Raw genomic sequence first — 13,466 nt, forward strand, 5'->3', positions numbered from 1 at the left:
GATTAGCTGATTAGTGTCCTGTTTGCCATGATCATGATGGTGGTTTGATAACTGAACATAATATTTATTAAGGTATTCCATAAAATATCCATTTCTGGTTAGCTGATAAATATAATAAATCTAAATGGTAGTGAATTACTTTAATAGATGTGCACTTTACCTAATTCACATCATGTCAACAAATGGTGTTATTAGTTGAAAGGAGAACAATTGGTAGATAGCTGTTTTTTTCTTTGTTTCTTTTAATAATGTTCTTAGGCGAGGTTTATTTATATACAGAGAATAATATTTTGTCCCATAATACCCACTTTTCTTTTCATAAAAGACTTCATAAGCTCTTCAAAGGTCATTTACCAAAATTTAAGCAGCTTCTTTCAATTTGAGACCTAAATAATACCAATGCAAATATAGGGTAAAAGTCTCAGTCAGCCTTTTTCCGCCATCTTTTAGAAAATCAAATTTCTGAAAAATGAGTTCTGTAACCTTTCAATGTTTTTAGCTTATTGTGTTCTTTAATTAATGTTCTTCCAACGTTAAACAAAGGCCTACTGACCTGTTGAGGTGTTTTATCACGTAATTGTTTGGATATGGTACTAAATGTTTCTGATCCTGGTCCATTCGTCTTCACCACTTCTAATATAATACGATCAGCATCTCTGAAAATAAACATAAACAGTTCTTGATTTATCACTATAATCAGCAAAACTGCATTTTTTGTTTAAAACAAAAACATGGCAGAAATCTTAGGTCCTAGTTTTGTGGTAGACACAGACACGACCAATAGACACACAAATGAATGCAATGTATGTTTTCATGGGTATGAATTGTGAAACAAGTAATTAATTCAGGATATGTTTTCATTTGAATTTATGATTGAAATTTGTCAAATTTTAAATTATTTTTTTGTTAGTCCTACACAGTTTAGGTTTATCAAACTTGTACTTCTTAAGTTATTAATTAATCCCAATAACATACATATATCTACCTTTTGAATGCCAAGAGGCTCACAAATGGAATGAACGTAACAATTATTTGCAATATATGAGAGTAAACCTTCATTCAAATTCTGAAGGGGTCAAACAAGACAACCAGGCACTATCCAGTGATATAAAAGAGACAAAGCCTTGTTTTTGTACTGTTATGAATCACAGTTAATGATCTAACTAGGTAAAGTTGCATTTAATTGATATATATATATTCACCAACATTTACTGTAATCTTTATGATATTTTTCTTTCTTTTTCTAAATATACTGCCAAAAGTTACCCAAAGGAACTAACTTTAAATAAATCAAATGTAAACCATTGTAATTGTCCTTTCCTAGATTGAGAATTAGATATTTCGGTATAACACAGGAAAATACACACTAACATTTACGACAAAAGAGATGAGTTTTTTGTTCCTTAATGTTAATTTTCCATTTTTTTGTGGTGATGTTCCATATTAAGGTGTTTATATTTCACAACTTGTTAGCTATGCCCATGTCTGTTGTGACGTTTTTTATTTTAACAAACATTAACTATGTAAAAGTGGTAAAGTCAACAAAACAAAAATGACAAAACTTGATCATTATCTTCTGTACTTTGATTAGTTGTTATACAGTACAATGCAAAAGAAAGGACCTTAAATGACAGAAATATAAAAAGGCAAATCTAAAAAAACCAAGTGAAACTGCGAGCTACTGCTCACTGATGATACCCCCGCCGCAAGTGGATAATATTAATAGTGTAAAAATATGCAAGTGTTCTGTAAACAGGAAGTTGTTGAGTGATAAATCTGAAAACACATCACACGGTATAGCTGACTTATATAAATCCTGAAACCAAATTTCAGAAATTCTTGTATTGTAGTTCCTGAGAAAAATGTGACGAAAATTTTCAACTTGGCTATCATGTGTAAAATCATACAAGTGTTCGGTAAACAGGAAGTTGTCAAGTGATGAATCTGAAAACGCATCACACGGTATGGCTGACATATATAAATGTTGATACCAAATTACAGAAAGGGTGGATGTGTAGTTTCTGAGAAAAATGTGACGAAAGTTTCATGGGACGGACTGACTGAAGGACTGACAGACAGAGGTAAAACAGTATACCCCCCCTTTTTTAAAGCAGGGGTATAATAAAATACTAAATGACCTAATAAACTTACTTGTTCCAGTTAGAACCAGTATCAACACTATTACTTCCACTATCAGACAATTCACTGGCTGATTCTGATTGGCTTTCTGCTGTAGGGGAAGAGTTATCTCCCTTCTCTACTGTTTTAGCAGACGCCACTTGTTTTGTTACTGATGCTCTTCTAGGTGTCAATCTGTTGATTTCTGTACTTGGATGTAAAGATGAACCTGAGCCATTTGAGTCCGTATTAAAACCTATCACACTGGACTCAATCTCAGGATGAACTAAACTTACTGTCGATTTAGGACTGTCAATACTTTTGGCTTCTGATAGTCTACTGTTAGACCTACTCAAATCCTGCTCTGGGTGAGAAATATTCCCAGATTTGATGGAAGCTACTGATTTATCTGAAACAGTTTTTGTTTCAATATGAGTGAAAGTACTCATTTCTCTTTGCACATTTTTCACATCTTTTCCAAAAGTTTTGAAAGTGATATTTGAGATTGGAGAATTTTCCGTTTTTTCAGTACTATCTTCCTCTGGCACAGTCGGAAGATGTCTTTCATTGGCGTGATCAGAAATACCTATAAAACCTGTCTTATTAAAACCAAACTGAGACAAAGTAGAATCTTCTTCTCTTGCTATGGTACATATAATATTGTCTGGATTTTCTGAGGGATCTAAACTTTTGATAACTCCAATATTTGACATCTCATCAGACACAGTGATAATAGGTTTAATAGTGTTACTATCTGAACTATCAGACGATGAGGCAAACAATTCCTTCACAAAGTGTTTTTCTACGCGACTAGATGATAACATGGGAGTCACATCCATGAAAGATTTTGCCATGTCATTTGTAACTGAAGTCTGACTAGGAATAATTTTAACCCCAGGAAATGCAAGTAAACTGTGATTGTCATGTGAAACGTCCATTGACACATCTCCTTGGCCTATCATGGCAACCTTCAAAGCTTTGGCTAAGATGTCAGGACAGGTCGTAGATTCACTACCATTCACATATGGAAGAGTACTACTAGAATTGGATGCCAGTTCCAAATTAGGTTCACATTTTCTTGGTGAGATGTTGGCCTCTTCATTTAAAACAACAAAATTACCCCTTTGACTAGGAGAATTTTCACTTTCTTCTATATCCTGGGAATGTTCTGATGGTTCTATTTCCCGTACAATATTAGATTCACTATCAGTTTTTTCAGATTGAGGCTCAGCAATAGTTTCTGAATCACTTTTTTCATTTACCTTTTGAGAAGGCATATGTTGATGAACAGTTTGTGAAGTACAAGACTGATTTATAGTTTGAGAGATACAGATTTCACCAATATTTTGTATAGTACTAGTGCCATGAACAGCTGTTATAGTGTTTGGTATTTGGTTCACATATGTTTCTGACTGATCACAAGTATTATAAACAACAGGATCTGGCTGAGAGCAGGAATCACTACCAGAATGGAACCTGGTTCTGTCTTTCTTCTTCTTGGAACCATTTATCTGATAAATACACAGCACATTCTATTTTAAGAGGGTCTCACATTACTTTTTTTCAATAGTTTTCATTACAATATGCTTCTTATAGCAAAGTTCATTAGACTCAGAAAATTTCAAATAAACCATATAACATTACCTTTTTCACCAGCAGAATTTTAAACTTTTAGTTATACATCTCTAAATGAATTATTTGTAATGTTTTTCTTTGAATGTTAATATTTTTTTTTACAGTTGTTCATATTATATGCTATTGCAGCCTTATCCAAGTTTATTGGACCACAGATGAATTATCACGTTGTGATTGGTTAAAAGCCATCACGTGTTGACCCCTATGAGACCGTATGGGGTTAGTAAGTTTCATATGTGGTTCATGACGCGTTAATGGCGATGTCATCTATTTATGTTGTTGTGTTTCATTGTTTATTTTTAACCAAAACGCCGAAGAAAAAGTCCAGCGTCCGATAAATTCGTTATACTGTTAACTACTGACCCCCTACGGATCCATAGAGGGTGAATAAAATTCATAGGGGACTCAGCCTCCGGCCTCACCCCTATGGATTTTACTAACCCTCTATGGATCCGTATGGGGTCAGTAGCAAACCATATAACTTATATTGTGTTGCTCAGTTTTAAGTTTCTACATTGTGTTTTGTTTTATTGTTGTTTGTCTTTTTTTGTGTTCTTTGTCGCAAAATAATTTTTTTTTTTTTTTCATTTTGTTCAAAAAGAGAAAAAGAAGGGAAATTATACCAATGAATCAATATATTAAAGGTATCGGAAATATTCTTTGACCTTCATCTCACTGACCTGTTATTAAGAAATGAATTTATTAACGCCATCCATTAAAAAATTTCACATGTACCTTTGGTAATAATGAAATATCTACATTTTCCTTTTCTGCAATAGGATCATCATCAACCCAAGGTAGAGTGGTAGGTTCAGCTGGCTCAGGATCTACCCAGGGTAGTGGCTCTGTTGGTTCAGATTGCTGGACTTCTCTTGATCGAGCTTTTATGGGTTTATGATATATCACATTGACTTTCTTTAATACTTTATTGCTAACTCTAAAATAGAGCTCACCATCTATTACCTAAAACATACAATATCTTTCTTCAGTACTAAGACTACCTTATATCAATAAAAGATTACTAAATTTATTTAAAATGGAGTTTGACATATATTATTTCTTTGATTCATTGCGATAATGGCCAATAAATCATAATTTGAATCTTTAGCAAGGGCTATACATTGGGCCATTCCAGTTAATATCTGCTAAAGGGGGATGGATGGTCCTTTCTGAGGGTTGTAAAATTTATACATCTTAGGGATCGAATTTTTTTTTTTTTTTTAAACTGACACGTACACTAATACATAAAAATTTCTGAGGGTCTTGCAGCAGTAAATAATGAAAAATAACTACATCTTAGGGTTTACAAAAAAATACCTATGTCAGATCTTAGGGGTGCTTTGAAATGTAGACAGTTTCATATCCTGCATTATCTGGTATTGTATTTAAAATTCTGATGGGTACAATCCTTGCTGTAAAAAATTCTGATAGGTCAATTTTCCCCATGAAAGCCCATCCACCCAATATGAACAGAAACTCTACATCTGATAGGTCTAAAATTATGGACATTTTAGTATGGCTATGTTGAACTGGTTCCCTAAATTGGCATTACTTTTATGAGTAAACTTATTGACCATGACTAATGGGTCAGGAACAAATAATCTCAAGCTTCAGAGGATTATTGACACTGCTGAAGCCAGAAAGAGCCTGAAATAAAAAAATCAATCCTTTGATTCATAAATTCCTTTTCAGCATATCTTTGAAATAAAATATACTCAATCATGCATTCTGTTTTAGTTACACTAATCTTGTGTGTAATTTGTATGTTATAAAGAGACAATGCCAGTTTAGTCTGTTAACCTTACCTTCAAACAACAAGAATAACAATGACGATTTCTCTTCAAATAGTTTTGGTCTAGTGTGTTTTTATGACAGTTACATTGACAGAGCTTTGTGCCATTAATGTCTTGTTCATCAGGAAGTTCTATTACTTCATATCCATCAGGATCTGCTTCTTCATCACTGTCATCAAGAGTTATCTCCTCATAGTCTGTCATATAACTGAAATACAGAGTTATCTCCTCATGATGTCATATAAATAAATTACAGAGTTATCTCCTCATAATGTCATATAACTGAAATACAGATTTAGCTCATCATAATGTCATATAACTTAAGTAGAGTTCTCTCCTCATAGTGTCATATAACTAAAATATCTACTAATAATGTCATATACTAAAATACAGAGTTATAACTAAAATACAGATTTATCTCCTCATAGTTTCATATAACTAAAATACAGAGTTGTCTCTTCATAATCTGTCATATAACTAAAATACAGAGTTATCTCCTCATGGTCTGTCATATAACTAAAATACAGATTTATGTCCTCAAAATTTGTCAAATAAATAATATACAGAGTTATCTCCTCATAATGTGCATATAACAGGCTATTATTTGAACTTGGAATTATTTTTAATTATGGAATTTGCATAATTTCTTGTGTTTAAAATTTTTAATAAATTCCATGTTTATTTGGTATTATAATCTTTTAAGCGGTCAATAACAGTTTCCATACAATGTATTTTGGTTAGATAGTGTTGTGCGCGGCACAGTACATTCTATTGAAAATATACTATTTTCTTTGTAATAGAAAGTGTTGTGCGCAGCACAGAACATTTCAGTACAGAATAAACATGGAATTTATTAAAAATTTCAATAACAAGAAATCAAGTAAATTCCATAATTAAAAATAATTCCTAGTTTAAATAATAGTTTGTTATAACTTAAATTCAGAGTTATTTCCTCATTATGTCATAACTAAAATACAGTTGTCTCCTCCTAATCTGTCATATAACTAAAATACAGAGTTATCTTCTCATAATCTGTCATATAACTAAAATACAGAGTTATCTTCTCATGTCATGTAATTTAAATACAGAGTTATCTCCTCATAATGTCATATAACTAAATTCAAGAGTTATCTCCTCAAAGTGTTATAACTAAAATACAGAGTTATCTCCTCATAGTCTGTCATATAACTAAAATACATTGTCCTAGTTTAAACAAATCAATGAACCATGAGAATCTGGTAAAGGATATAGCTGATAAAAAAAAAATCAAGATGTCTACATTCAAAATATAGATTCTATTTAATATAACATTTAAAGGGAATAAATTTCAATGACATTTGTCAAAGATGAAACCAAACCCATTACCATATCAAAACATTGCATGGCAGTTGACAAACCAAATTAGACAAAAAATCAAGTCAGTAATTCTATATACACACAGGAAACTATAGCATTGGATTGTTAATCATTATTTTTCCATTAGAGAACTGTTTTCAAAAATCTCATAGAAATATATTGGTTAATATCTATTTCAATAATAAAATAACAAATCATCTCATGATTAAATGATTCCTATTAATTTGTAGTCAACTTCAACAAATTTTGTGAAAGACATACTCCCATTCAACAGTCTGCAATATTTTTTTTATAGACATATGGGACTTAAATTCGGCTGTAACAGTCATTGTTAAAATTAAACCACTAATATTCTCCAACTTTCAAAAGTCCCATGAGTGGTCTTTTTTTACTTTTTGATTAGAGTGTCACTTATGAGTCTTTTGTAGATGAAAGCCAGTCTGGCAAAACAAAATATTAATCCTGGTATCTATGATAAGTATTTATACTGACAAATATACCTTACATTCATACCAAACACCAAATACAGTATCTAAGAAGAAGACCTTATTAAAAATATTGAAGGACAATTAAAATAGATTAATCAGAAGAAAAAAATAACTGCTAACTTGTTTTAAAGGACTTGGAAGATTTAATTAAACTAATTTTCTTAATTACAATTTGTCCTCAGTCTGAAACAAGTAATCTATGTGTCACCAAACTTGTTCCATTATGTTCTGAAGTAACTCCACACATTACTATATGGTTATGGATATATAGCCTTACGGTTTTATCTGGTTATTTCAAACTATGCCTTAAACATATTGAAAGAGGGACGAATAATACCAGAGGAAAAGTTCAACTCATAAATCGCAAATAAACTGACAACGCCATGACTTAAAATGAAAAACACAAAGTAGACTCTACAAAAACTAACCTTCTCTTCAAGCACGAAATATTGCATTAATTAAAAAAAGTTTGTTGGTATTTCAAAATTTAAAAAAATGATGTATCTTTTATCATCTACCATCAAGATGTTTACATCATTTGCATAAGGGGTCTATATTTTCACGAAGAGAAAAAATGTTTTTAAGTTTTAATTTTTTTTTAAATACATTTGTTGTTAACTGACAACTTTTCATTGCTAGTCAAATTAAAAGAGTTTGTAAAAGGTATGGGTTTATCCCAGGTCCAGTATGAACAGGTTTCACTTTATAAGTATGCAACTGTTTACCTATCAGGTGGTCTTTCATCACCAAAAAACAATGACAGCTCTTCTAGTAGGTGTGGTTGCATTTTTAACATTGGTTCTAATGCTTCTCTCAGCTCTTTTACATTTCTTGTCTCACTTTGTGACCAGCGAGAAAATATCTTCATCACTTTCTGGTAGTGAGAGGGGTGCCTGGCTAAATACACCTATGCAATATAAAATACCACACTATTAAGTCCAAGGACTATATCTCTGCACAAAATCATCAGTAACAAAAACAACTTGATCTGTAATTTGTCATTTTAAACTTTACAACAAATTTCAATTCTATATCTTCAAGCCTGAAAAAAAGTGATGAAAACTGATTTGCCAGACTGACAGATGGACAGAGGAACCAAGTGCAAACCTAAAGCCCCCTTTCGATTTCATCGGTAGGGGACTAAAAACCTTCAAGCAGAGACCAAATGACATTAGAAATATCTTTTTTAACACTTTAATATCAATTCATTAAAAGTATTTTTCTCCATAATTACAAAACAGATATGGTTTCCACATCATTATGACAAGGACTCTGTTAATAAAAGACAAGAAGTAGCTGGAATCCATTAAGAAACTACTGTAACCTTGTTTAATATTTCTCATGTTCATTTTAGTTTAAGCCATAAGGCATTCAATAATCATGGTCATTTTCTTTTTTTCCTAAACCAGAAAAAACAACATTTTCAAGATATACATGTCTGTCACTATATATACCAGTAGTCAAGATACTGTTTTGAAAATACTCTATGCACAATAGTGTTCCACTCACAATACAAATTGATACACTGTGACGTAAACAAAAAAATACTTAAAGTTTCTCACATTTTTTCTTGAAAGAACTTTAATGATGAGATAATGAATTATATTTGCTTCAAACATACAGGACTGTAGACCAACTAACTTTGCCATTGAAAAAATAATACGAATAAAAATCATAGCAAATATGGTAAACTCGGATCTTTCTCAATAAAACTGCACCAAGTAAATAAGAAAATTGTAAAATGAAATAGCCATGAAGTGGACTGAACAGTGGTAAAGCGAAATAAAGAATCAACGAAAATAAGTTGGTTTAAAGAATTTTATCAATTTGTTGTGCATCACCTACCTCCAATTTCCGTAAAAATGTTTTTGCTCTCTTGAATTCTTGCGATGCCAATAAACAGCCACATTCCACAGCTTGTTCTGGGAGTAAAAATCCAGCAAAATCACTAACCAAGTCTGGATAGTCTGACAGGAGTACATTTAGCTCTTGGTACAACTGAAAAATAAAATAATATGGATATTGTATAAATCCAATAGTGAGCCCAAGTCAGACTATTCTATCACAAATCTATATTTTTACTAACTTTGTCAAAATATTATCGTAGGTAAAGAAAGTAGGACCTTTCAATAACTATTTAATTTGTTGATGACAATAACTAACATGGACCTTTGGTCATAATATAATTAGAAAGTGTAATTCTGTTTGGTCACATGGTTTCAGAAGAAACAAGAATGTGTCCCTAGTACACAGATGCACCCCATTCCCACTATCTTAATCTAAAAAATTCTCTGTTAAAATCACAATGATAAATGCATGCAACAATTTCTGAATTTACAGTATTAATAATTTGGTTTAGCAAGACAGTAACAGATAACGGAAACCTTCATCAGCTTAGGAATTAAAGGAAAGCACTAAAAGTGATTGGATTCTACATAGCACCTTAATTGCACCCAACAGATAACAGAAAACTTCACCAGCTAAGGAACTAAAGGAAAGCACTAAAAGTGATTGGTTTCTACATAGCACCTTAATTGCACCCAACAGATAACAGAAAACTTCACCAGCTTAGGAACTTGGAAAAGCACTAGAAGTGATCAGTTTCTACATAGTACCCTCATTGCACCGAACAGATAACGGGAAACTTCCTCATCTTAGGAAGTAAGAAAACCACTAAAAGAGATCAGTTTAGTACCTTAATTGCACCTGAACTCATTGTCAATGTCAGATAAATCATTTCAAAAAGAACAAGAATGTGTCCCTAGTAACAGGGATGCCCAACTTGCACTATCATTTTCTATGTTCAGTGGATCAAGAAAATGGGGTAAAAACTATAATTTGGCATTAGTGTTCTAAATTTCATGCTAATTAGACTTCAACTTCATCAAAAACTACCTTGACCAAAAACTTTAACCTGAAGCAGGACAGATGGACAGATGAAGAACAAACGATTCTGTTACTAACACAGACTGAAAAAAAAACCACAACATAAATGGGGCATAAAAAGTGTAATTCAAGGATCCTTGAATAATTCACCTGGATCCTCATTTATCACATAGATGAACAACAATTTTTTGTGAACTATACATCACAAGGATACTAATAATATTTGCCTGTTTTCATAATTACAGATGTCTAATGTAACATAGTGCCAAATGACCTTAATCAATTAAAAGACAAACATACACCTGATGTTCAATAGTTATTGTTTGTTGATGTGCTTCATCAGTGTTTCTTGTTTCACATATTTAATATAGATTAGACGGTTGTTTTTTCCTGTTTGAATCTTTTTAAAATTGTCTTTTTTGGGAACCTTTATAGCTTGCTGTTTGGTGTGAGCCAAGGCTTTGTTAAAGACCTTACTTTAACCTATTATGTTTTTTTCTTTTACAAATTGTGACTTGGATGGAGAGTTGTCTCATTGATTATCTCATACCACACCTTCTTATATCAATGTCAAAATAAGTGCAATAAGAGGCTGTCACAACGACAGCAAACTGTATTTATTAAAATTTATTTGTGTCCTGCCAATATCATAAGAACCATGACTGAATCAGACTGATGAACAGTGAAAGTGAAAATCATCAATATCAAATAGAATCAACTGATTATGATAATAGTTTTTATGGTTTCATTTTTTTCAGATTAGCTTATTTCATCTTAAGTGAAAGTATGAAAAAAGGCTTCGTTGTGAAACTGTGATTTTTTTTTAATGATAAATTATTAGCCCCAAAAAATGGGTAAAAACTAATAAAAATGGGAAAATCTTCAAAATTAGGTACTTTCAAATGGCTGTAGCAACAATAGAAGTACATTGCCATATGATTTTCTATTCAGCAATTATTTTTTTAGTCATAAAAACTCAAAATTCAGGTAAAGAAATTTTTGGCCCCTCAGGTGTACTTTCTTAACTTTGAGTGTAGGAATATTTAAAGTTTGAAAACCCTCAATTTCAAATAATTTCTTTTAATTTGCATAGGCAACCCTTTTCTTTGTGAAACTCTTGTGAATTGAAAATACAGATCAATTCTATTTTTGACATCTTTCACTTTTAAATTCTATTGTTTGTCATATTGAGAAAACTAAAGTTTTGAGGTACTTAAAAAAGTAACTCTGCACTACTTCTGAATATTGATGTCATACTTTCTTTCATGGGTTTGTATATAATACCGGTAGTTGTAATTAAGTTTTATTAAAGTAATTTCAGTGTACTTTTGTGAATGAAAGGATGATCTTATACTTAGTTCCATATCTAATTACACCTTCATTATAAAAGGGATAATTCACATCAATTTACACTGATGAACTTTTCGATAGAAAACTTTAATGACCACAAATTTTCTCCATTTAACTTCGAATAAATACAAATCTGAGTTATTTTTTCCTGTTTTAGCATTTTAAATTTTCTAAAGGAATGTATGCAAAGTTTGCTAAAACCACAAAATTTAACATCCACGAAAACTGGTACTCAGGAAAAGAAATGGAATCACAGTAAACTGAACACCTTTGAAAAGAAAGGAAAAGACCAAAAGATATACAAGAGTACACAAAACACAACTTAAAATATCTAAACACTTTCTGACAATGCTAAGCCAGTTTTCTTTCATAGCTATGTTGTACTGTCAAAATCAAATCATATAAAACTAGATTTAACAGTCATAGTTTGACTTGATCTATAATTTACGGGCTTCACTACAAAACTAATAAAAAAAACATTAATTAAAAAAGAATGTGGTGACATTCATGAAGAAATAAAAAAATATAATAAAATATAACTAAAAAAAACAGAAGGCAAAATTACAACTTTTCATCCATCTACGTCAGAATAGGATATAAAAACAAAGTAAACAAATTATATCCAATTTATTCCTTTCTGAGTTGTAAGGTTATCTCAGTTCATTGTAAGTAGCATACAAATTACAGCTCTCTAAACTCTATTTAGCTTTTACTTGCGACAATAAACCCCCATATTTGTAAACATAAGTGGTGAGTATTGTCAATGAGAAGGGTCATTCAGTTTCCCTTTAAAACTGCCATTAACTAAACCAACAATAAGCCGAGACATTGCTAAATACTTCAAAAGTAATCAAGGTATCACACAATATATTACAAATATTAATAATCCAATTAAGTCTGTGAAATCATTTATGTAAAAAGGTTTCAGATAACTATAAACATCTATAAAAATCTCCAATAATGGCATGGTACAACATGAAGCTGAAAGTTATCACAGATTTCCCTTTCGAAATAGACAGCTCTCAGTTTTAGATACCATTAGAATATTAAGGGACATCTCCTATTGAAATGCTGACAAGTTACAACCAGATGCTCCGCAGGGCGTAGCTTTATACGACCGCAGAGGTTGAACCCTGAACGGTTGGGGCAAGTATGGACACAACATTCATGCTGGATTCCGCTCTAAATTTGGATTGTGATTAAATAGTTGACACAGCATAGGTTTCTGACACAGAATGAATGTATTCAAATGAACTTAAAATTTTTGTTTTCTCTTAGAGCAATTCACTATGCTGTTGAATATTAATCCTCTCAAAAAAATGTTTGAAGAAATTTTCTTTTTATTTATGAAATTTCAAATGAGAAAAATTGAACCCAATTTTTTAATCACATCCCCCTTTCCCTTATTCCAAAACTAATTTCAATTAAAATATTCTAATGGAGTTTGCAACAATTACTACTCATTTAAATACATCATAAAATATTAAGATGTAAAAAAACTGCTTGTCATCACTGAATGGTAAAGATTATTTAAATTTATCAGTTGGTAGTAAAAAGTGAATATACATTGTATATTGTATATAACAAAGATTTAAGTTGATTCTGGACAAAGAAAGATAACTCCAATTAAAAAAAATTCTTGCAGATATTTCTTGCTTACTATACTGGACAAAGAAAGATAACTCTTAATTAAAAAAAAAAATGCTATTTCACAATATTGTGAAATTAGATATTTCTTGCCATTGCACAATACTGTGCAATTGAAAAGACTTGCTATTGCACAATACTTAATATAATAATTTTAGATCCTGATTTGGACCAACTTGAAAACTGGGCCCAT

General features: G+C 31.4%; 1 protein-coding gene across 4 annotated transcripts in view; it reads right to left on the reverse strand.

The window, feature by feature from the left end:
* LOC134714808 (GON-4-like protein) overlaps positions 1-13,466 on the reverse strand; it is a 75,589-nt gene that overhangs the window by 1,479 nt on the left and 60,644 nt on the right. For all 4 annotated transcript variants that reach the window (XM_063576390.1, XM_063576389.1, XM_063576388.1 and 1 more), the window contains exons 23-28: positions 9,236-9,388; positions 8,116-8,297; positions 5,559-5,754; positions 4,489-4,716; positions 2,152-3,629; positions 554-656 (exon numbers count right to left, since the gene is read on the reverse strand). In XM_063576390.1, the coding sequence (XP_063432460.1) occupies positions 554-656; positions 2,152-3,629; positions 4,489-4,716; positions 5,559-5,754; positions 8,116-8,297; positions 9,236-9,388 (2,340 nt within the window). The remainder of the gene's footprint in view (positions 1-553; positions 657-2,151; positions 3,630-4,488; positions 4,717-5,558; positions 5,755-8,115; positions 8,298-9,235; positions 9,389-13,466) is intronic.

Source organism: Mytilus trossulus, chromosome 4 (genome assembly GCF_036588685.1).
Source record: "Mytilus trossulus isolate FHL-02 chromosome 4, PNRI_Mtr1.1.1.hap1, whole genome shotgun sequence".
In the NCBI taxonomy this organism is placed as follows: Eukaryota; Metazoa; Mollusca; class Bivalvia; order Mytilida; family Mytilidae; genus Mytilus; species Mytilus trossulus.